This window comes from Muscardinus avellanarius, assembly GCF_963383645.1.
Source record: "Muscardinus avellanarius genome assembly, chromosome: 1".
Taxonomy (NCBI): domain Eukaryota; kingdom Metazoa; phylum Chordata; class Mammalia; order Rodentia; family Gliridae; genus Muscardinus; species Muscardinus avellanarius.
The window spans coordinates 38,251,139-38,276,490 of record NC_137786.1 but is presented as its reverse complement, the minus strand read 5'-3'; the positions used below and the strand labels follow the sequence as shown (position 1 = coordinate 38,276,490).

General features: G+C 39.4%; 1 protein-coding gene across 1 annotated transcript; it reads left to right on the top strand.

Annotated features, from left to right (window-relative positions):
* Window positions 1–6,657: 6,657 nt before the first annotated feature.
* Window positions 6,658–8,939, top strand: TMEM267 (transmembrane protein 267; the record flags this gene model as incomplete). The annotated part of the gene is made up of 2 exons (XM_080708170.1): window positions 6,658–6,972; window positions 8,604–8,939. 2 exons carry the CDS (start codon window positions 6,658–6,660, stop codon window positions 8,937–8,939), a joined length of 651 nt encoding a protein of 216 aa, XP_080564296.1.
* Window positions 8,940–25,352: the final 16,413 nt, after the last annotated feature.

Sequence of the window (25,352 nt, the reverse complement as noted above, 5' to 3'; positions counted from 1 at the left end):
AATCTGAAGTCATCACATAAAATGCAGTGTTAGTAACACTTAAATAAGTATTATGATCGTAAAGGAAATGAAAGAGGATGTAATACAACGGATTATAGTGAGATGAAATTTACAATTAATTCAAGATTGTCCTTTCGTTTTTGTCTGCCTTCTGGGGTTAGATCTGAAAACAAATTTGCCACTAAGTGCATATACATACAGCCTGAGTGGCAGCAGTCTTTGTGTTGGACCTCTGTGTGGCCTGTGCCCAGCCTGAGTTCTCACTCAGCCGCCTAGTGGCCTTTCTCCGTAGGGCTGCATGACAGGCCACTGCTGACTGAGGAGAGGCCGCACCTCTCTGGCTTGACCATTAGTTTAGGTTTTCTGTATCCCAGCTCCTATCCAGCTAAGTGGATAAGAGCATTTATCTTTGATTCCAAGGGGTGTGTGTGGGGTGGGGGGGTACTGGGGGTGGAACCCAGAGGCTTTCTACCTCCGGGCTATACTCCCAATCCTATTTTATATTTTATTTGAAAATAGGGTCTCACTAAGTTGCTGAGAGCCTCATTAAGTAACTGAGGCTGGCTTTGAACCTGTGGGATCATCTTGTCTCAGCCTCCCAAGTGCTGGGATTACAAGCGTGCGCCACCACACCTGGCTCAAGGGATATTTTATAAACTTTTAATTGATACGCACTAAATCTTTAAACACACAAACTTCTTTATCCATTTAAGCATGAGATGTTTGTTTCTTTTTTTTTTTTCTTTTCTTTTTTTTTTTTCCTTTGGCAGTACTGGGGATGGAACCCAGCAGTATTCTACTTCCGAGCTACATCCCTGTTCTTTTTTTTTTTTTTTTTTTTGGTGGTACTGGGGTTCCTGGAAACCCTTCTACCTCTGGGCTACACTCCCAGACCTATTTCTATATATTTTTATTTAGAAACAAGGTCTCCTAAGCCAGCGAGCCTGGCTATGAATCTGCGCGATCCTTCTGTCTCCGCCTCCCAAGCACGGGGATTACAGGCGTGCACCACCACGCTCGGCCTTCCGGTTCTATTTTTTATTTTTTATTTTGAAACATATCTCACTGAGTTGCAAAGAGCCTCACTAAGTGGCTGAGGCTATCCTGGAACCTCAATCCTACGGTCTCAGCCTCCCAAATGCTGGGATTACAATGTATGCCACCACCATTTACAATGTATGCTAAATGTTTATTTTCCAAGCTTGAGGCAAGGATTCATATTGTGGCATTTTAAGTCCGAGGTTTATAGGAAGGATTTGTGACCTTATAATGGGTTTATCTTTTACATCTGTTCATATGTCTTAGTTGAAAGTAACTGCAAATCATTACTTCCTCAGCCTGAAAGAATCTGTAGAATCTTAATGTTTTAGAAGTCAGCTTTCATTGTCACATACCAAGAATTTGAGGATTGTTGTAGACTCCATTTTCATTAATAAAATGATTTTTCTCTGCAAAGTAAGTATTCCTCGAATAAGAAGCATACATAGTTTATCTCATATGAAAATACAGTAATATTAGTACATACTCTTCATGTGTCAATACACAATTATGAACAAATTATTTTTATATTGTACTATAAATTTGACTTATGAGATTATGTATTTTGTTATTGCTAAGTAATATTGTATATTTTTTAATGTTTTTATTAATACATATTTACACTGTTAGAAATGCATTTCAACTTTTTTATTACACTTCTTTTTTTTCCAGTGCTGAGACTCAAACTCAGATCCTTGCACATGCTAGGCAAAAATTCTGCATCAAGCCATATCTCCGGCCCTTTATAACATGTTTAAGAGACTGATTTTCTGGCTTTTTTCTTTTTCTTTTTTTTTCTTTTCTTTTTTTTTTTTTTTTTTTTTTTTGGGTGGTACTGGGGTTTCTGGAAACCCTTCTACCTCCGGGCTACACTCCCAGACCAATTTTTTTTTTTTTTTAAACAGGGTCTCTTAAGCCAGCGAAGCTGACTTTGACCCAGCGCGATCCTCCTGTCTTCGCCTCCCAAGCACAGGGATTGCAAGCGTGCACCACCACGCCCGGTTTGGCTTTTTCTTTTCAAAATAGCTTTAGTAGTATTATGTTCATAATTGTAAGACATTGAAGATTTTTAGAAAATCAAAGAGAGTAAAATAATGATTACATCTGTAAACCTACCACTGAGAAATAAACCAAATGAATTGTCTTCTGGATTTTAAAATGTAAATGTGCTATAGTTTGGATCTTGAGTGGCCACCGAAGATCCATGGCTCAGTTGCCAGCCTGGGGGGCTGTTGGGAGGTACTTCACCTTTAGGAAGTGGGGCCTCATAGAATTAAGTTAGGCCACTGGGATAATGGGCCCCTGACCCTTTCCTCTTTCTCTCCTTTTGCTCACTGACCATTATAGTTAATCTTCCTCTAACACGTGTTTCCACCTTCATGTACTGTCTTGCCGCAGTCTCAGAGCAACAGGGCCAAAGACTGAACTGAAACTTTTGAAACCAGGAGCCAAAATAAACCTTTTCTGTTATTAAGTTCATTTTCTTAGGTATTTTGTCATAGTATTGGATAATAGAATATGTATATATTTTAAATAAAGCCAGCATTTTACCTATGAAATATCTATTGAGCATCTTTCTGTGTTTACAAATATGGGAATAAGTAGTTTTTAATGGCTGTATCATATTATGTAAAATTTATTTCACTAGTCCCATATTTGGGGCATGTATATTATTTTTAATTTTCCTTTATTATAAACAATATTATATTGACCACCCATGTATAGTTCTTTGTATTTATGTAGTTGTTTTCTTATAACAAATTTCTAAAATTGGAAATGCTGAATCAAACTATTGGCTTATTTATTTTTTATGGTTTTTGATATGGTCAGGTTGTTCATTAGAAAGGTTATACCAGTGTATACTCTTGCTACTAATCTGTGAGAGTGATCATTTCCCCCACTGCTACCAGCAGAGAAAACTAGTAATTGTTGTCAATTTTATATTATTTTAATTTGATTACAATTAATTACTAATAAAGTTGAAATTTTTTCATAATTTTTTGACCATTTGTATTTCTTCCTTTCTAAAGTTGCCTGTTCTTGTATATAGCCCATGTTATTATTTAGATACTTACTTTTATTATTTCACTGCTGGGGATTGAATCCAAGAGCATTCCACTTCTGAGCTACACCTCATCCCATCCCCCTTTTTGTGCTACTAGAGATTGAACTCAGAGGCATTGTACCTCCAAGCTACTCCCCCCATCAGCCCTTTTTTTAATTTTTTGTTTTGAAACAGGGTCTCGCTAGGTAGCTGAGAATCTCTGCTGCTGAAACTGTTCTCAAACCTGTGGTCCTACTGCTTCAGCCTCCCAAGTACTGGAATTACAGGCATGTGTCACCATATTTTTTGCTTTGAGACAGAGTCTCTAGGTTGCTGAGAGTCTTGTTAAGTTGCGGAGGCTGGCCTTGTATTGCGATTCTTCTGCTTCAGCCTCCCAAGTACTAGAGTTACAGGCATGTGCGCCGCTATACCTGACTTTACTTTTTTTAAAACTGAAATGTACAATAATGTTCCAGTCAGGAAAGTGTGTGTGTGTGTGTGTGTGTGTGTGTGTGTGTGTGTGTGTGTGTTGGGTAGTGCTGGGGATCAAATCCAGAGCCTCATGCATACTAGGTGAATGCTGTCACTGAGCCACATCCCCTGCCCTCTGACTTTATTTTCATTAATTTTAAGAGCTTTTAATAAATTGAGGCTACTAATCTCTTTTCATCATAAGTTTCCTAAATTTCCTTCCTTGATTTGTCCTTAATTTATTCATACAGGTGTTTAATGTCTTATATAGTCATTTCTATCAAATTTTTAAAAAATAATTTTGAATTCCTCTAGCTAGCCAGTTTATATAGAAGTTTGCTTGCAAATTCATATAAGCATCTCAAATTTGATAACCAAGCTGATAGCAAAAGCTACCTGTCAAGCCAGGTGTGGTGGCCCATGCTTGTAATCCCAGTAGTTGGTATGCTGAGACAGGAGGATCCAGATTTATGGCCAGCCTCAGCTACTTAGTGAAACCCTGTTTCAGTATAAAGAATAAAAATTAGGGCTAGGGGTATAGCTTGGAGGTAGACTCCCCCTGGGCTCATTTTCCCAACTCCACACACACACACACAAAAACCTATCCATCAAAAATTTTTAGATAGATAATCAACCAAAATGATTCCCATTATTAATTTAACCAAAGAATACTCTATGTTACAAAACCCTAATGTGGATGTGACATTTTAAAACCTAAAGTTAGCCAGGTATAGTGCTGCAGGCCTGTAATCCCAATACTTGGGAGGTTGAGACAGGAAGATCACAGGTTCAAGACCAGCCTCAGCAACTTAGACTCTCAGCAACCTATTGAGACCCTGTGTCAAAACAAAAAATAGATAGAGCTTGTGGTATAGCTCAGAGGTAAAATGTCCCTGGGTTTGATATATGGTACCACAAAAAAAATAAAACTTAAAGTATTATTATATAAAACTGCATTACACAGACAAAACTTACCACCCAATCTAGGTTTCTGCTAATAATTGACTTTCCAGTAGTGCTTTGCGAGTATAGCCTTATCTGTCCTGATGATAAGGATATCATCATATCCTAATGAACGTGAAATGACCAGTGGGGGCTGGTCATTTCCTGTTCATAGTATATTTGGGAGAGTCCTGTTCCACAGCATCTTGAAAGGAAATAGAGCTCACCTTCTTCTATAGATGTTGAAAAGGCCATGTATTATCTTTACCAGCCTTCCTTGCAGCCAGAGTATGGGCATGTGACCTAGACTTAGCCAGACAGACACATGCCCTGCTGCACTCTGAATTTTATACAGAAAGCAAGGAAGCAAAATACTGCCAAGAATCTGTGGTGCACCAGGAGATGCCAATGTGGGTGAGTTTGGGCCTGACTTGGGGAAATCTTCACTAGATCAGTGTCTGGTGTCATTTTGAAGGAGGGCCTTGAGAGAGAGCTTTGAAGCTTGGTTCTAAAAATCTGGCAAGTCTGGTTTCTCAAAGACCTTTTATTACCAGAATGTTTTGTTTTTGATGCACTTAAGAACCTCAGCTGATAATTGAATTTCTGGGTTAAGTAATACAGCATCCTTCTACCAATTTGGAATTATGCATTTATTACCCCCTACACACATGCTTGATCTGGTTCTAGACTTTGTATACTTTTTTTTTTTTTTTTAATTTGGTGGTACTGGGTATTGAACCCAGGTGGTTGGTTTTTTCTTTTTTTTTTTTTTAACCTCTGACCTATACTCAGCCCTATTTGATTTTTTTATTTTGAAACAGAGTCTTACCAAGTTGCAGAAGGCCTCGCTAAGTTGCCAAGGCTGGCCTCAAACCTGTGATCTACCTGTTTCAGCCTCCAAAATACTGGGATTGTGGCTGTGCACCACCATGCCTGGCTCTGTATTCACTTCTCAGCACACGCTGTTTTTTTTTTTCAAAAGTTTATTAGCATGGACTCTTTCAAATAAAATATAATATATATATATATATATATATAAAATATAAAACAAGAAACATATAAAACATATATAAAATATAAAACAAGAAACTTAAGTTACACACAATATTGATACCTTTAACCAAACAAATGATTTCAAAAATTGGTGCCAAGTAGGAACTCAGCACAAAATTATGCTTGCCTCTTTTCATATCATTTCGGGTTTTTTACTTTATTAAAGGCAACAGAAATAAAAAGAGAATTTAACGGGGAAATGACAGGGTAGGCCTTAGAGGTGAAGGCTGAGCCGCAGGAACAAGGGCAGTTCTGAGGACTTCAGGGAATGGACCTCAGGTCTTGCTATCCTCATGATCCTCCCAGTGCTTTGTCTTTGTGTTTCTTTGGGAATTTGTTTTCCTAGGGAGTTTCCTGTATTTGAGTACAATACATGTCTCCAAGAAGAGGTACTTTCCCCACCAGCTGCACTTAAGAAGATTCTGGAGAGGAGTCTGATGGGCCCTGTGTGTATGACCCTCATCACTACATTAGTCACTGTTACTGGGTGACAAGGAATTCTAATTAATCACCTCCAAGAGCGTGGGTCTTGGGGTTTTCTCAAAGGAAGGGGACATTGTGTTCAGAAGGGTAGAAGTAGTTGTTGGGTCATAGACACAGAGGCTGTCCACTACCATTTCGTTTATATTCTGAGAGACAGAACTATTTGAAAACCTCTAAATAATAGATTACAGAGCCGGGCATGGTGGTGCATGCTTGTAATCCCAGCATTTGAGAAGCTGAGACAGGAGGATCCGGGTTCGCAGACAGCCTCAGCTACTTAGTAGTGAGGCCCTCCACCACTTAGTGAGACCCTGGGTTCCATCCCCATGGGCTTTCTGAAATTCTCCTTGACACATACTACCATATAGACGGTTGTCCCTGCAAAGTGCATCCATTATCCTTGGGCCATGTGGCATACTACATGTAACTTGTAAGATATGCTAGGTTTTATGACTTGATTTTATATTTAAAACTACTGCTGATATTGTCTTGCTTAGTTGTGATACGGTAGTCCATAGTCTTCATTAATATTTTTCTCTCTACTTTTTATTTTAGGATACTGGAAACGAAAACAAGAATACACCCTTCGTTCTTGATGGCCTTTAGGCTATACTGACATATTGTTCATGATGGCATCCGAGGTTGAGAAAACTCATGCTCTGCTCCAGTCCTGTGGCACCGAATCTCTAATTTCCACCATTGGTCTGGGGATATTTTGCCTAGTAGCCGATCGGCTTCTTCAGTTTTCCATAATTCAGCAAAACGACTGGCTTCGCGCGCTCTCAGATAATGCCGTACATTGTGTGATTGGCATGTGGTCATGGGCAGTGGTCATTGGAGTCAAGAAGAAAACGGACATTGGAGAAATCTTTTTAGCTGGATTTTTAGCCTCTGTTATTGATTTGGACCACTTTTTTCTAGCTAGATCTCTGTCTTTAAAGGTAAGAAGCATATATATCTAATTTTTCTGGCCTTTCCTTTAATCTTTTAATTTCCCTTCCCTCCTTCCTTGCCTTTTTTTTTTTTTTTAACTGCCAGGAATTGAGTCCAGGGACATCCTACCTCTGAGCTATACTCCAAGCCCTATTTTATTTATTTTTTCTTTATTTTCTTTTTGTGGTTTTGGAGATTGAACCCAGGGGCATTCTACCTCCGAACTACACCCCCAAGCCTGATTTTTTTATTCTTTATTTTGAAACAAGGTCTCACTAAGCTGTGGATGCCCTCACTAAGTAGCTGAGGCTTGCCTCGAGCCCAGATCCTCCTGCCTCAGCCTCCCAAATACTGGCATTGCAAGCATGCGCCACCATGCCTGGATTATTTTTTTATTTTGAAACAGCATCTTGCTAAGTTGCTGAGGTCTTACTAAGTTGCTAAGGCTGGCCTTGAACCTGCGATCCTCCTGTCTCAGTCTCCTTTGGTTTCTTCGCACTATTAATACTGATCTTGATTCTGTGATCCTCCTGTCTCAGCCTCCCAAGTACTGGGATTACAGGCATGTGCCACTATGCCCAGCTAATAGGTATAATTTTTATGTCTTAATTAAAAACTTTTAGCTGGGTGTAGTGGTACATGCTTGTAATCCCCGCGCTTGGGAGGCCGAGACAGGAGGATCACACAGGATCAAAGCCAGCCTCAGCTACTTAGGCTCTCAGCAACTTAGTGAGACTCTGTGTTTCCAAATAAAATATAAAGTAGGTCTGGGAGTATATCCCAGAGGTAGAAAACCTCTGGGTTCCACCCCCAGTACTACCAAAAAAAAAACTTGTTAAAAAAATTTAAATAAAAATTACAAAAACTATATATTGAGAGAGAGAGAGAGAGAGAGAGAGAGAGAGAGAGAGAGAGAGAGAGAGTGTGTGTGTGTGTGTGTCGTGACTTTTCTAAACAAATAATGGGAAATTTAAAAAATTGATCCCCATGTTCCTTAGATCTTTTTTCTTTTGTGCGTATGTGGTACTAGGGATTGAACCCAGGGGTATTCTATCAGTAAACTATACCCTCAGCCATATTTTATTTATTATTTTGAAACAGAGTCTCACTAAGTTTCAGAAGGCCTTACTAACTTGCTGAAGCTGGCCAAGAACCTGTGTTCCACCTGTCTCAGCTTTCCCAGTACTGAGATTACAAGTGTGCACCACCATGCCTGGCTTGATTTCACTTTAATGAAAAAGATACAGCATTCAGGAGGCTGAGACCAGAGAATTGCAATTCACAAACAGCCCCAACTACTTAGTGAGGCCCTGTTTCAAAATAAAGGAAAAAAAAATAGGGCAGGGGGTGTAGCTCGGAGGTTGAACGCTCCTGGGTTCCATCCCCAAACCTGAAAAAAAAAAAAAAAAAAGAAAAGAAAGGAAGAAAGAAAGAAAGAAAGAAAATGATACCCTGCTCTCATCCTTTTATCGTCTTTGCTTTGTATAACTTTGGTATATGTTTTTATTCTATTCTGAGGTAGCATGTTCCCCTTGCATTTCCAGTACACTCTAAAAATGTTAAAATATCAAGATGCAGCCATAAAATGTTGTTTCACCAAGAAGGAAATGATGCTAGCTACTCCTCTCCCCGCCCCCAGGCCGCTCTGACTCTCCCAAGAAGACCTTTCCTTCACTGTTCTACTGTGATACCCGCCGTGGCTCTGATGCTGAAGTTTGCTATGCACCTTTTCAAGCTCAAAGACTCATGGTGCTTTCTTCCCTGGATGTTATTTATATCCTGGACCTCACACCATATCCGAGATGGAATTCGGCATGGCCTGTGGATTTGCCCATTTGGAAAAACTTCTCCTTTGCCATTCTGGCTTTACGTCGTAACCACGTCATCTTTACCTCACCTCTGTTCGTTTGTTATGTATCTGACAGGGACTAGACAAGTCATGACGTCAAAACATGGGATTCGTATTGATGTCTGATGGAGAAGCAAAAGATTCAGATGATGTATTGAGGGTAGCCAACATTAAAGTGAATTTTTTAAAACACGTGTACTTATATTGTTTGAACTTATAATTCCTAAGTCTTCTCACTCAGGAGGCATGTATAATTAAAAAAAAAAATAGCCAGATGTTTTGGCACTCATTTGTAATTCCAGTACTTGAGAGGCTGAGTCAGAAGGACTGCAGGATTGCAGCCAACCTCAACAACTTAGGGAGGCCCTCCAAAACTTAGTGAGACCCTGTTTCAAAATAAAAACATAAAGAGCCGGGCGTGGTGGCGCATGCGTGTAATCCCAGCGTTCTGGAGACTGAGACAGGAGGATTGGAGTTCTCAGACAACCTCAGCTACTTAGCAAGGCCCTTCACAACCTAGTGAGACCCTGTTTCAAAAAATAAAAAGACTAAAAAAGCAGGGCTGGGGAGGTACAGCGCCCCTGGTTCCATCCCCAGTACTGAAAAACAAAAACAATAAAAGCATAAAAAAGGGCTAAGGGTATATCGGAGCCCTTTTAATTTTTTTTATTTTTAAACAGGATCTCACTAAGTTGCTGAGTTTGTCTTTGAGCCTGTGATTCTACCATTTCAGCCTTCCAAAACCTGGGCTGATAGACATGCAGCAGTATGCCTGGCTTCCACTGCTCATGTCACCCTGGTGCATCTATTCCAGGATTATTTGTACTGCTGCTTGTATTTATCTGGCTTTACTAGTAGTTTTGTTAGATTAACATCCAACTAGTTGGTATTATCCTGTAAGTTCATTTCCTGTTGAAAAGCTTACATTTTAGGATGACTAATTTAGGGAAAGTTAACATTATATTTGGGTTTGGATCCACATGTTTCTGAGATATTTAAACAGTGAAGTGACCAAAACAAGTGAAGTTATGAATAAAATGTATTAACAAGAGCTAACATACATTTATTTCCTACAGATTAATTCTGACTGAAACTTAATATGCAAAATGCTTTGTAAATTATAACTGACAAATTATGCTTCAGAGAACTTGTGATACATCATAATATTTATAAGATAGTAACCAACATTAGATATAGATTATGATTTCAGAAAGCAATTTAAGAAGTAATTATAATATTAGCTATAGCTATATTCACTAAAGTACTTTTTTAGTATCTTTGCCTAAGAATTTCATGTTAGTGCTTTAACTGTTTTAAAAAATATAACTAAATTTAGTAAAATATTTGTCAACAAAAAGCGCTAATGAAATATAAATACTTGGATCAGAAGCATAGAATTTTGAATTCATACACAAAAAATGTAATGTTGATCATGTCGTTTCAAATATAAACTTCTCATTGTGCCATGAATGTTGTTGTATTTGTTATCCATTTGTTTACATACCGTTCTAAGGTATTGTACCAATTAGTAATTTCTTAAAAATCTGCCTGATGTCTAGAGAGACAACATATTTTTTCAAAACTTAGTAGTTTTAGGAAATTTGCTTTTTCCTTTGTCTCTTCCGATTGATCTTCTGCTAAAATGATTAACTTATACTAGAGAAGGAACATTCAGTTGGTGTCACCTTTCCACGGCACAGCTTCATGCTCTCTGATGTAAGTCCATAGCCAGAGGCACTGGCTTCTCCTTGGGGCCTGGGTGCCACCTGCTGTCTTCAGGTTTTCTTACAGATTTGTGATTTATAATGCTGGGGATTGTGTGCCTTATCCTCTGAGAAGTAATGGGTGATTCAGAAAGCAATGCCATATCCAAAGTAGATTTTATCTATAGATTAAGTTAAACAGAGTTCTATAAATTGTTAGGAAGGTTCAAGCTCTTTAGAGAAGTTACTGAGGTTTATTTTTGTTACTATTGTTAAATTTATTGCAATCTATAATATTTTATAATCTATTAGATCTTATATTTATTATATTTCAAGTGTAATTATTGTGTAAATTTGGTGGGTATAATAGTAAATGTTATATAATGGGGACATATTTGATTATATATTTTTAGAACCATCTGACTTAAGAAATTCATGAAATAAAGCCTATATGTTGTGTAACTTTTTCTGTGTTACAAACTTTTTTTTCTTTGCCTTTCTCCATATTAAACAAGGAAACTCATTAAAACAGAGGGCCTTATTTAAGAATGTCACATTGGCATTTTGCAAATTGTCCAGCCCTGCTGGGCATGGTTGTGCACACTTGTAATCCCTACACTTGAGAGGCTGAGACAGGAGGATCGCACAGGTTCGAAGCCAGCCTCAGCTACTTAGTGAGGCTCTCAGCAACTTAGTGAGATCCTGTTTCCAAATAAAATATAAAATAAGTCTGGGAGTGCCAGAGCCAGCTGGCAAAAGTACGAGTTCCGAAGAGAGGAGTGAGGATGAATTCAATTCTTAAGAATTTGATTCCAAGAATTTTTTATTTATTCTATCATGGGAGGGTCGCCAGCCTACTCCTGGGTCGATATCTTTACTGGCCAACCCCGGGTCTATCTCTCTTTACATGGGCCGATACCAGGTTTGTTTCTCTTGAGGTATTTATACAGTTACAGGTCAATCAATATCCTCATGCTATCACCACCGGAATACAATTAAGACCAATCCAAAGCATATACATTACAGGTAGGTCAGTCAATACCCTCGTGCAACACAACACAAACCTGATCTCTCAGACAGAACAATAGCATCATTAGTTCTGAGAGAGTCCCAATTACTTTGAACCTTCCATGACCCCAGACCTTGTTGACTCTGGGTGAAGGACAGGCAGCTGAGTCAGAAATATTCTTTTAGGGGAAAACCTTAATGGCTCCCCACATGGGAGTATAGCCCGGAGGTAGAAAGCCTCTGGGTTCTACCCCAAGTACCACCCAAAAAAATAAATAAATAAAAGTCCACTCTTATTAGAATGGGGATTCTTAGAGATTAGACAGCATAGGCCACAGAGTGACAGAAGGTGTGTGTGTGTGTGTGTGTGTGTGTGTGTGTGTGTGTGTGTGTGTGTGTTAACTGGGGGTTGAACCAGGAACAATCTACCTCTGAGCTATATCCCCAACCTTCTTTTATTTTGAAACAGGGGCTCACTCCGTTGCTGAGGGCCTTGCTAAGTTGCTGAGGCTGGCAGTGGTATTGTTGGGTCAAATGGTAAGTTTGTTCCCATTCTGTTTTCCAAAGTGGTTTTACTAATTTGCAATCCCACCAACAATGTTTTAGAGTTCCCACTTCTCTACATCCTCGCCAGCATTTGTTGTTTATGTTTTGAATGATTGTCTTTCTAGTTGGAGTTGGGTGAAATGTGGGTAGTTTTGATTTGCATCTCTCTGATTGCCAATGATGTTGAGCATTTTTCATGCATTTATTGGCTTACCCTAAACCCAGAGTATTTTCAATAAGGCCCATGGACATGTGTGGAAGATATGTTTTTGTTTTTGCTACTGTTTTTTGTGGTGCTGGGGATTAAACCCAGGGTTGTTCTACCTCTGAGCTACATCCCCAGCCCTATTTAATTTTTATTTTGAAACAGGGTCTCATTAAGTTGCTGAGGATGGCTTCAAACCTGTGGTCCTCTTGTCTCAGCCTCTCAAGTAATGGGATTACAGGCATGCACCACTGAGCTTGGCTTGTTTTTGTTTTTTACATCACTGGTTACTGGGAATTGGACTCAGGGCCATTCTATGTCTGACCTACACCCCAGTTTTGTTTTGTTTTTTATTTTGAAGCAAGATCTCACTAAATTACCTTGTTCTGGCCTCAAACTTGTGATCCTGTTCCAGCCTCCTGAGTTCTGTGATTACAAGCATGTACCACCTTGCCAGGCTGGAAGATATGCTTTTTATCCTAGGGATTTCTGTTGTTGGACTTTGAGTTTCTCAGAGCTACTTAATAATGATTGAGGTCAATCGGTTCTGTGCTCTGTCTTCAAATTGGACAAGCCCAGTGATTATCAAACCTACTTTTACAACTCTCAAGAGAATTTCTAGTGCTTTGTACTTTTGGTATCATGTTACAAAGAAAGCATCACACTTTTTTCCCCTTTCATGTTATCTGTATGCATAAAGCTTGCATATATGAAGTCTTATTTACGACATAACAGAGTTCTAAGACTCACTGGCTCCTTGCACAATTTTATGGCAACTAGGCAAACATCATGATGATAGAGTAGGTAATATTCAAACTTTTGGGTATGAAATTCTGTAAAAACCTACAGATATAATTGTGCCATATTTTAAGTGCCATGACCTTTCAAGCACGAATAATGCTGAATATTGTGCTATATATTGATTTATCATTGGAGAACAAACATGGCCTTCTAGCAATCTGTTTCATATGATTATACCAGATAAGCAATGAAATGCAAATATTACGAATCTAACTGTGGAGCCCACAAATTAGAAATCAACACTGTATTCTAGTCTGGTTGGGGATGGAAGCACTTCTCACTCCTTATGGCTGGAGCTGAGCAGCAGCAGCAGACTGTACCGGCTCCTTCCCTCTGTGAACAGCGAGATATCACTGGAGACGTACAGAATGGAGGGTAGGTGTGTTTACATGTCGTAGCAGGCTGTGTCCTTTGCTTTGCATGCTTTATTCTCTCTTCTTACACGTGTGTGTGTGTGTGTGTGTGTGTGTGTGTGTGTCCTATCTCTGAGCTACACCCCCAGCTCTATTTTATTTTTTATTTTTAAATAGGGTCTCGCCAGGCATGGTGGCGCATGCTTGTAATCCCCGTGTTTGGGAGGCAGAGACAGGAGGATCGTGCAGGTTTGAAGCCAGCCACGCTGGCTTACAAGACCCTGTTTCAAAAAAAAAAAAAAGTATAAAATAGGTCTGGGAGTGTGACCCAGAGGTAGAAGGGTTTCCAGGAACCCCAGTACCACCAAAATAAATAAATAAATAAATAAATAAATAAATAAATAAATAAATAAAGTCTCCCTAAGTTGCTAAGGGCCTCAATAAGTTGCTGAGACTGGCTGCAAACCTGAGACCCTCTAGTCTCAGCCTCCCAAGTACTAGAATTACAAGTGTGCACCACCACACCCAGCTCCTTATGTCTTCTTCTAAATGTCATTACACATTAGTGTGTAACAGAGAGGAATCAATAGATTTTTATCAGTGTGTTGTAGCATCTAGCCAAATAATGCGTCATGTTATATGACCCTGTGCACTGACTCCAATATATATGTATAAAATATGTATATATGTGTATATACATATATATATATATATATATATATATATATAGCAAGTCAATACAAAGACAGAATGTTTTTCATGAAGTTCTGAAGCTCGAGACCTGAAGGGATTTGTTAATGACTCATTTCCTTCACTTGATGTTTTGTGTCTGTTTCATGTGATACAGGACATATTGAACCAACTGAGATTTCAATGAAATATGGAATTTGCAAATGTGAGATTGATTTTGGTGTAGTTTTTAAGTGAATTTAGAGATATTTTGTGACTGGGGGTAGTTTTTAACTTCTCCATTAAATCAAAAATGATTATTTCTAATTTTTGAAAATTATTACAGACATAGAAATTGTTATGACCTTTAAAAATAATCTTTTAAAATAGAAATCCTAAGACAGTCAATTTAACTAAAATGCAACATAAAATAGCAGTAACTGTTTTGGATACTCTGCCTGACAAATTTTTAAAAGATTGTTAAGCTGGGTGTGATGGCACACACTTGTAATCTCAGTACTTGGGAGGCTGACACAGGAGGATTGCAGGTTTGAAGCCAGCCTCAGCAGTTTAGTGAGACCTTGTTTCCAAATAAAATATAAAAAAAATAGAACTGGAGGTGTAGTCTGGAGGTAGAAAGCCCCTGGGTTTCATCCCCAGTATCACAAAAAAATAAAATAAAAGAATGTTAATGCTCAGTGTTGGCAGGAAGTGTAAAGAAACAGGCATCGTTGATGAAACAACAAATTCACACTTTATTACCAGAGGGAACTTGATAATATATGTTAGAAATAGAAGCCATTTAACCCAGAAATTTGAATTTTAGGAAGTTTTTCTAAGGAGGCTAATATTTCTGATGGTTATTTAAGATAGCAAAAATAAGCTGGGTATCATGAGGCATACCTGTAATCCCAGCTTTAGGGAGACCGAGGCAAGAGGATCCCAAGTTCAAAACCGGCCTGAGCAACTTAGCAAGACCCTGTCTCAAAATAAAATAGAAAGGGCTGTGGATGTAGCTCAGTGGTAGAGCACCTGCCCAGCATGTGTGAGGCTCTGGGTTCAATCCCCAGCACCACACACACATACATATACACACCCAAAAATGGCATAAATAAAATTGGAAATAGTCTTTGCCTAGAGGATCAACAACCTAAATTATTGTACAATGGAATAGTAATGCCTAGAGCACTTAAATGGATGAGGTAGATGGTAGATTCATGTGATAATATACAAGAATACCTTTATGATTTCTTTTAAAAATTAAAACCAATGCTAAAAAAGCATTTGGCAGAATCCAACACCCATTTATGCTAAAAGCACTGTGACGGGTACAGCCCATCAGCTGTGGAGCTGAGAAGGAAGGTTGAGTGCCGACGGCCCAAACAGAACCACGCGAGCCGGGAGACGTGTCAAGCAGGATCTCGCTTATTTCTCTCAGGCAACCCAATTTAAAGCAAAAAACCGCAAGGGGATTTCCAACAGAAAACTATTCTAACCTATCAAGCTAAAGGTCACTCTTGTATGTGTAAAGTACATAACTTGCAGCCAATCATTATCCAGTGCACGAGGGGTTCACGAGCATGGAAGCATTATTTCAGCCAATAAGGCTCAACATTACCAAATTGGGCTAGCAGGGTCAAGGGGAGTAGTTACGCCCTCCATATTTGCTTGGCGCTATATGTTGCAGATTCATTCATTGGAAGTTCAGGCAGTTGTGCAGACCTGCACTTGACACTACATGTAGCTGATTCATTGGAAGTTCTGTCAGGTGGTTGTGCAGACATCAACACGCTTGGCGCTACATGTAGGTAATTCATCGGAAGTTCTGTCAGGCAGTTTGAGCAGACCCCAACAGTATTACAGAGAATTGAAATAGAAGAAACATGCCTCAACATCATAAAGGAAATATACAATAGGCTCACAGCCAACATCATATTAAATATGGAAAAACTGTGGAAATTATCCTTAAAAACAGGAAGAAGACAAAGATGTCCATTATCATCACTTTTTTTCAATGTAGTACTTAAGACTCTAGCCAGAGCAATAAGGCAAGAAAATGAAATCAAAGGAGTACAAATAGGAAAAGTGAACGAAAACTATCACTATTTGCAGATGACATGATACTCTACTTAGAAGACCCAAAAAGCTCAACCAAAATTCTATAGAATGGATCAACAAATTCAGCAAAGTTTCTGGATACAAAATAAATCTTTAAAAAATCAGACGCTTTCCTGTATGCCAACCATAAATGCACTGAAAAAGAAATTCAGAAAACACTTCTATAACCTACAAAATAATAAAATACTTAGAAAAAAATCTAACCAAGGAGGTAAAAGACCTCTACAAAGAAAATTATAAAACACTGAAAAAAGAAATTGAAGAATACCTTAGAAGATGGAAAAATCTTCCATGTTCTTGGATAAGCAGAATAAATATCATCAAAATGACCATTCTTCCAAAGTGCTTTACAGACTCAACACAATATCCACTAAATCATCAAGGTTATTCCTCACAGACATAGAAAAATCAGTCCTTAAGTTCATTTGGAACAACAAAAAATCCAAAATAGCCAAATTAGTTCTCAGCAACAAAAACCATGCAGGAGGCATCACAATACCTGACTTCAAGCTACACTACAAAGCCATAGTAATAAAAACAGCATGGTATTGGCACAACAACAGATACATAGACCAATGGAGCAGAACAGAAGACTCAGAAACAAATCTACACACTGATGGCTGATTAATTTTTGAGAAAAAGGCCAAAAACATACACTGGAAAGAAGATAGCCTCTTCAACAAGTGGTGTTGGTAAAACTGGTTATCCATATACAGAAAAATGTAAATAAACCCCACTTTCTCACCCTGCACAAGAGTCAATTCAAGATGGATCAAAGACTTGGGAATTAGACCAGAGACTTTGCAGCTCCTTGAAGAGGGCATAGGTCTAACATTGCAACACATAGGCACGGTAAAAACTTTCTCAACAAGACCCCAAAGGCACAAGCAACAAAAAGGCAGATCAATACATGGGATTGCATGAAACTAAAGATCACTGGTAAAGCAAAGGAAACTATCAAGAATCTCAACAGAGAGCCAACAGAATGGGAGAAGATTTTTGCCAACTATTCCTCCAATAGAGAATTAATATCTAGAATGTACAGAGAATGAAACTCAGCACTAAGAAAAGAAATAACTCAATAAAAAAATGGGCAAATAAGCTAGACACTTCACATAAGAAGAAATTAAAATGGCCAATAAGTGTATGAAAAAAATGCTCAACATCATTAGCAATCAGAGAGATGCAAATCAAAACTACCCTGAGAGTTCACCTAACTCCAACTAGAATGGCAAGTATTAAAAACACAAGCAACGAGCCAGGCATGGTGGTGCACACTTGTAATCCCAGCATTTGGGAGGCTGAGACAGGAGGATCTGGTTTCATGGCCAGCCTCAGCTACTTAGTAAGGCCCTTTGCAACTCAGTGAGACCCTATTTAAAATAAAGGAAAAATAGGGCTGGGGGTGCACCATCAAAACACATACACACATACACACACACACACACACACACACACACACACACACACTCGTGCACGCAATAAGAAATGCCAGTGAGTATGTGGAGAAGTGGGAACTCTAATACATTGTTGGTGGGATTGCAAATTAGTGCAACCACTTTGGAAAACTGTATGGATGATCTTCAGAAGAATGAGAACAAACTTACCATATGATCCAGCAATACTACTTCTGGGTATCTACCCAAAAGAAAGCAAACCAAAATACTAAACTAATGCATGCATATCTATGTTCATAGCCGCACAATTCACAATTGCCAAACTACAGAACCAGCCAGGATATCTATCAACAGATGAATGGATTACAAAACAATGGAATATGTATACAATGGAATATTACTCATCCATAAAGAAGAACAAAATTATGTCATTTACGGAGAAATGGACAAAACTGGAGAACATTATGCTAAGTGAGATCAGTCAGTCACAAAAAGTAAGAAATTGGATGCTCTCCCTAATGTGTGGAGGCTAGAGAAAAAAACAGGTTATAGAGGAACTCTAGATGAAGAAGGAGAAATCATAGATGAGCAAATAAGGTGGCCCAGTTGGGAGTGATGGGAGGGGGAAGAGGGAAATTCCCTAATGTACATGACATACATTCATAAACATATCAAAGTCAATCACTAAGCCAAATAAGAGGAGAGGGGGGGAGGGATTGGGATGGGAACTGGGGAAGCGCTAAATGAGTAATATATGCATCTATGCCTCTACCATCTTGTACTCCATTAAGATGTATAATTACAATGCACCAATAAAAATTTTTTAAAAAACTAAAACAATACAGCTATTTATGAAAAAGAAAAATTAAAACCAATATCAGAGCAATATGATTCAATTTTTGTAAATAAACATATATAGGTGTATATGTGTAGAAAACAGTTTTGAAACACAGCTACCCCACAGTTCACAATGATCATCTCTGGAGTAGAAGAGATAGGGTGGGGCTCATCATAAAGAACTTTTGCTTTTATGCTCTCTGTATATCTTTTTTTTTTTTTTCAGTAATGGAAATTGAGCCCAGGGGCATTATATCTTTGAGCTAAACCCTCAGCCCTATTTTATGTTTTTTACTTTGAAACAGGGTTTTGCTAAGATGCAGAGGCTGGTCTCAAACCAGAAATCTTCCTGTCTCGGCTGCCTGAGTACTGGGGTTAGTCGTGTGCCACCACACCTGGCTATCTCAGGTTTTCCAGCAAGCATGTACGCTTTATGTTAAGACATTTCTATTTTTTGCCGTAAGCACAGTTCTCAGGCTGTGGTACAGGCTTGGCCAGATAGATAGCAGCTCCTGACTCGCTGCGACTTGGAATCTGGTACTGATTGTCCTGGTGGGAGGACAAGCTACTCCGCTCCCACATGAGTTCAGCACCTCAAGTAAGTCCACATAGCTGTCCTATTATTTATTATTTCATCATAGTCTAGCAGTAAACCAAGATCCAGACCCAAGCCAGGAGGTTCAGCAATTTCACTGATCTGAGAAGCTCCTATGAACAATCTCCACTGTTCATTTGCACTTTACACAAATCCTAGGCACTGTTATCTGCTTCCCCCTTGGCATTATCTTTTCTTCCCAGGAATAATGACTTTAATGAAAGGGCTTATGAAGCATTTTACCTTCTTTCCACTGGAGTGGCAAGGAGTTATTTGAAACACATACCTACCAAAACAAATTAATGTTGCTGCTGCAAGTTCTGGGCATCCCAGTACCATCGACATCGTAATTTCCTGAACAGGATAGGAAGGTTAGAGCCTCAGCCCACACCATGATCCTCCTCAAGAAAAGCACCCACCTGAATTGATGCACGCTTACTTGTTCAATATTCGTTGGACTTCATTTGAGTACCACCTGTGTTCCCAGTTTAGAAATATTGATATCATGCACAAAAAGTAGAAGGTAGAGAGAAAATTGTTTCTACTTGTTAAAATGTAGAATGAGGAATAGTGATTACACAATGATTGTATGCACCTGTAACATATCCTAACGACAGTGTTAAAGTGTTCATGAGATATTATAAAGGCCCATTGTATGTCAGAGTCCCTGTTTGTCTTGGAGAGCCATGTGTAAATACCACAGTTCCTTCCTCCTGAACTTCTACAGCTGATCCGCCTGGCGTCTCTAACAATACCTCTCAGTGTTGAGCCTGGTTCCCCAGCAAGCAGAGACTCAGAGGTTTCTGTAGATTCTAAACTGATTGGCACGGCTGCACTTGTGTAATCCAGCTCCCATAAAAGGTGGCTTGGACCCCAGGCCAGTCCTTCCGGAAAGAACCCCACCATTCCTAGGGTGTGGCGCCCATCACTGTGTAAGGCCTCTGCTTCCTATCTGACATATTGATTCTGGTGAGGTCGACGAAAATGGACCCCTGGAGATCTTTGAAAGGATAAAAATACTACAAAAGGGTGAAAAGAAAATATGCCTACCTTACCTACTAAGGGATTAGAGGGTTTGAGTGCACATGTTTATCTCCTATATTTCTTTTCTTTTGCTGCCATAATAAATTACCACAAGCTTAGAGGCTTAAAACAAGATAAATGAATTATCTTACAGTACTTTATATCAGAATTCATCATAGTTCTCTCTAAGCTAAGAATCAGCTCTAGGCTATGGGGGAGAATCCATTTTTTTTTTTTTTTGTCTTCTTCAGCTTCTAGATGCCATCTGTGTAACACTTTTTGAGACCCCGTTTCAAAATAAAAAATAAAGTATGGGTGAGGGTGTAGCTCTTAGGTAGAATACCCACTGGGTTCTATCGCCAGTAACCCCCCTCCAAAAAATACCCATTCTCCTCTGGGATGGCATTTTGAGGTGAGGCCCGTGGTAGGAAATTAGGTCTTGTGGGCAAAGCTATCATGAATGGGATTAGGAGCCTTATCAAAGGGACCCCTACAGAGCTCCCTGGCCCCTTTCACCTTGAGATTACAGTGAGCTTTCTGCTATCCACAGCCCAGAACAGAGCCTTTTTTTCAACCTAAGTGGGACTTATTGACCATTCTGACCTATTGAATGCAGTAGAAATGAACCTGCATAATTTTTTTTTTTTTGGTGGGTCTAGGGATGGAACCCAGGGGCATTTGACCTCCGAGCTACACCCCCTGCCCTGTTTCTTATTCTTTATTTTGAAACAGGGTCTCACTGAGTTGCAGAGGGCCTCACTAAGTAGCTGAGGCTGTCCGCGAACCGTGATCCTCTGGCTTCAGCCTCCAGAATGCTGGGATTACAAGGGTGAGCCACCACGCCCGGTTTTGAACCTGCATAATGTCTATGATAGTGAGGTAGGATAGGAGAAAAAAAAGCAATAGGTAGAAAAGGGATAATCAGGGAAGAAAAGAAAGACAATCATTTTAAATCCAAAGATGGCCCTCATCTTTACCCTGAAGGTCGGTTTTCCTTTAGACCTAAATTCCTAAAAGGTCCAATGAGTAAAAGGTTCAGTAAGTGTTAGAGCATCATATGTCCTATTAATTGATATATATTTTTTGTTAGCCTACAGTATGTATGTTAGACTGAGAAGTCCAGGCCTAGATTCTTAAAGGCTCTATAAATCAAGGGCAGCAAGCTCACCCCCCTCACATGTTCACCATTTGTCCACCCCTTAGGAAAGTCCACTGTAAGAGGAGAACCTTACACTCCTGAGGGCGCCTCTCTCTCTCCCCCTCTCTCTCTGAAGGTGGCCCGTGTTCTCTCTTGAATGCTTATTTCTTACTTTCCTAAGTAAACCTCTGTCTACGTCTCTGACTGACACATACTGAAATCTTTTTCCGTCACAGTAAGCCAAGGACCCCACAGATCCAAAGATGAGGAATCAACCCTTCTCCCATGGCAGTAGGACCTAAAAGGCAATATATCTTCTGTTTGGTGCTTTTTCTCTTGCTTATAGAATACTTGCCTTCGGAACCTAGCCACCATGCTGTAAGGAAAGCCAAGCAAGTTTCATGGGGTTATGGCTTGGATTTAAAATATCCCCCAACCTCAAGTCTTAGATGAGCCAGCCCTGCTCAGAGGCAGGATTTGGTGGCTGGAGAAGGGTCCACGTCAAGTGCCTCCCGGTGTGAACCGGGTTCACTGTCTCACTGAACCCAAGAACGAGATCACAGAGAACAAGTGCAGCACTCAGAGATAGACTTTATTTAGTGAGGGATAAAACTGGAAGCATAAGAAGGGAAACCAGAAGCCCTGATCCTAGAGAGGCCGTTCTCGGGGAGAGTGCATGGCTGCTCTGGTCAAGGTACCTATCTAACCGCTGGCCTATCAGGTACCTCCACACTCTTTTGAGTTGCCAGTAGTAGTGTGCATCTTTGGTTCTCATGATTAGGACATGGTGATTTTTTGACATGCAGTTTACATCCTTGTGACTGTTGACCACATCCTCCTGATTTTATTTTGCCATTGTGTTTAGGTTCCTTGTTTTTGTCTTTATTATATATCTATCCTTGGCCAATTTTCTTATTTTTGTCTTTCCCTTCCCATACTCATGGATGGCCTCAGAATGAATGCCCCTGTGGACTTTATCCTCTCTGCCTACATTTTACCAATCTCTTACATGGAGGTGGGATTTGGTTACTGGGGACAGTGTCTATGGCCATCAGCTAAAGTGAGCCCCCTCCTCTCTCTGTCTCACCCCTGCCGTGATGCCCTGAGGACCTGCAGTCATAGCTCTTGCTTGTAAGCCAGCTCAGCAATGAACTATGAACTTTTAAATCTCCAGAACTGTGAGCAAATAAATCTTCTTTAAGTTGTGGTCAAAACAGAGAAGCACAGTTAGAACTGAGGTCCCCAGCCAGTACCAATTTCAACCTCCAGACATGGAAGCAAGTGAATCCTCCTGGTGACTGCAGCTTCCAGACCTCAAACCACCCAGCTGATACAGAATGGAGCAGACGTGAGCCATCCCTATCAACTCTTCCCCTATATGCAATACAGATTCAAGCTGGGAATGGTAGCACTCACCTGTAACCCTAGTACTTAGGAGGCAGAGGCAGGAGGATCACAAGATGGAGACCAGCCTCAGCAACTTATTGAGGTCCCATAGCAAATTAGTGATACCTTGTTTTAAACAACAACAACAACAAAAAAAAATAGGGTTGGGGTCTAATGCCCCTGGGTTCCATCCCCAGACCTGCAAAAAAAAATTAAAAAAATTAAAAAAATTAAAAATAAAATGGCAAAGGTAAAGGAATTTTGAAGATCTAAAATTTTAAAATTGACGTAAGGGGCAGGGCTCCCCTAATTAGGTGAGAATTTTTTGTTAATTTTGTTTTTTGTTTTGTGGTACTAGGGGTTGAATCCAGGGTTGTTCTATTACCATCCAATATTCCTCAACCCCAGTTCTTTTTATTTTTTATTTTGGAACAGGGTCCTGCTAGATTGTTGAGAGTCTCTCTAAATTGCTGAGGCTGACTTTGAACCTGAGATCCTCAATCTCAGCCTCCCAAGTACTAGGCTCACAGGCATGTACCACCATGCCCACTTCCATTTGTCTTTTATTAAGCTTTATTTTTTTCCATGACGATATAGGAGAGGAAAAGGTGGCTTCATGCCTATCATAAATGGGCACTGCCAACACCCTTATATGAAATGACAGATTAACAATAGAAAAGCCTAACACATTTATTTGAACATAATTTACATGACACAAGAACATTAAAGACCTCCGAGATGGGGTGAACTATCCATTTTTATTCCTAAGTTCAATAAATCATAGACAAGCATTTAAAAATAGGATTGGACAAGACTGAGTGGAGAAATCCACTGAGGTCCGTCCATTACGATTCTTCCAGGGCTGTCTGTGCAGCATTCCTCCCTCTGGGCTGGGGCAGGACTGTTTCTGCAATGGGGTTTAGGGTCTACTGTCAAACAAAGTAGGCCAGAACGTTCTTTAGTGGCCAGCTCCAAGATAGAAAGGGGAAGATTAGACGAGTGTTTTAGGTTTTATGGCTGGCTTTTGGGGGAAAAAGAGTTGTGGCTTCTGTGACTTGCCTTAGGGAAGAGAGATTCCTGATTCTGAGAGAGAGAGAGAGAGAGAGAGAGAGAGAGAGAGAGAGAGAGAGAGAGAGAGAGAGAGAGAAAGAAAGTGGGCTTCAATGGAAAGGTCTGGTTTTGGTGACTTATCAAGTAATAAGCATTCTGGAGTCTATGGTTTGCCTTAGGGAAGAGTGAGGAATAAGAGCCAAGAATTTCCAGATCTTAGCTTCTGGGGCTGCTTGTGAGACCTTCATTTGAAAGGTACCATTTTCTGAGCTCCAACAATGGAGTTTCACTTTTCTTGTGTGGCCAATTAAAAAAAAATATCAGCCAGGCGTGGTGGTGCACGCTTGTAATCCCTGAGCTTGGGAGGCTGAGACAGGTGGATCGCATGGGTTCAAAGTCAGCCTCAGCTATTTAGTGAGGCTCTCAGCAACTTAGTGAGACCCTGTTTCCAATAATATATATATATATATATATATATATATATATATATATATATATATATATGTCTGGGAGTATAGCCCGGCGATAGAAGGCCTCCGGGTTTCACCCCTAGTACCACCAAAAAAAAAAAAAAAAAAAAAAAAAAATATATATATATATATATATATATATATATATATATATATATATCTTTTATGGCTTCTGAGCCTTGTTTTAATGCTAGAAAGTCCTTCCCTACTGTAAAGTTTCCATATTTCCTTTGAGTTATTTGATGTTATTTGATGTTATTTGTAGTTATTCTGATATAATTTAATATATCAGAATTTAATGCTTCAACTTTATCTTTGTTCACATAGGTAACTAGTTGTTTCAAAATCACTCACTGAATAACCCAGTTCTTGCTGATACGAAACACTAACTATAAAATATATTAAATTCACACAAACATTACGTATCCTCCAGGTTTATGCATCAGTGACACACTGTTGTAGTCGCAGTAGACTTGTGATGTATTTTAACCTCCAGAAAAACTAGTCAGTACTCACTGCTCTCTTTAATCAGCTTTTCCTAGGGGTGTTCTTATTATTTCTATTATTACCTTGAAGTACCATTCTTCTCCCTGGTTTTCAATTTATTGACTGACCTTATGCAAATCACCTAACTTCTGTCTCAGCATCATAATAAAACAGATTATAGTGATATCACAATGAATTTGGATTCTTCACATATATGTAGAAAGCATGAATGTTAAAAAAGTTATGCATGTAATCCAGGAAAGGAAATTATAGTGTTAACCAGGAATTAGAAATTCTATGCAAGGGAAATTCCCTGCTTCAGCTCCAGGTTCAAACTTTGTTCCTATTGATTAGTCTTGCCTGCTTTCCTCGGTGTTTACTTTGGCATTGCTGATGCTCAACTTCACCACACATTTAATTACGTTTAAACTATAAACATTTATTACATATAAACTACAGACTATAAACCATAAAACATACCGGTGAAAGGCACTTAGCCTGGAACTCCTCAAAGCCATTTCAGCTGGAAAAGTTACCATGTTATTTTTAAAGAATATGAATTTCTGCCAGGCATGGTAGAGCACACTTGTAATCCCAGCCTTTGGGAGCCAGAAACCGGAGGATCATGGTTCACGAACAGCCTCAGTTACTTAGTGAGGCCCTTAGGAACTTAGTGAGACCCTGTTTCAAAAATAAAAAGACTAAAAAATAGGGCTGGGGGTGTAGCTCAGAGGTACAATGCCCCTGGGTTCCA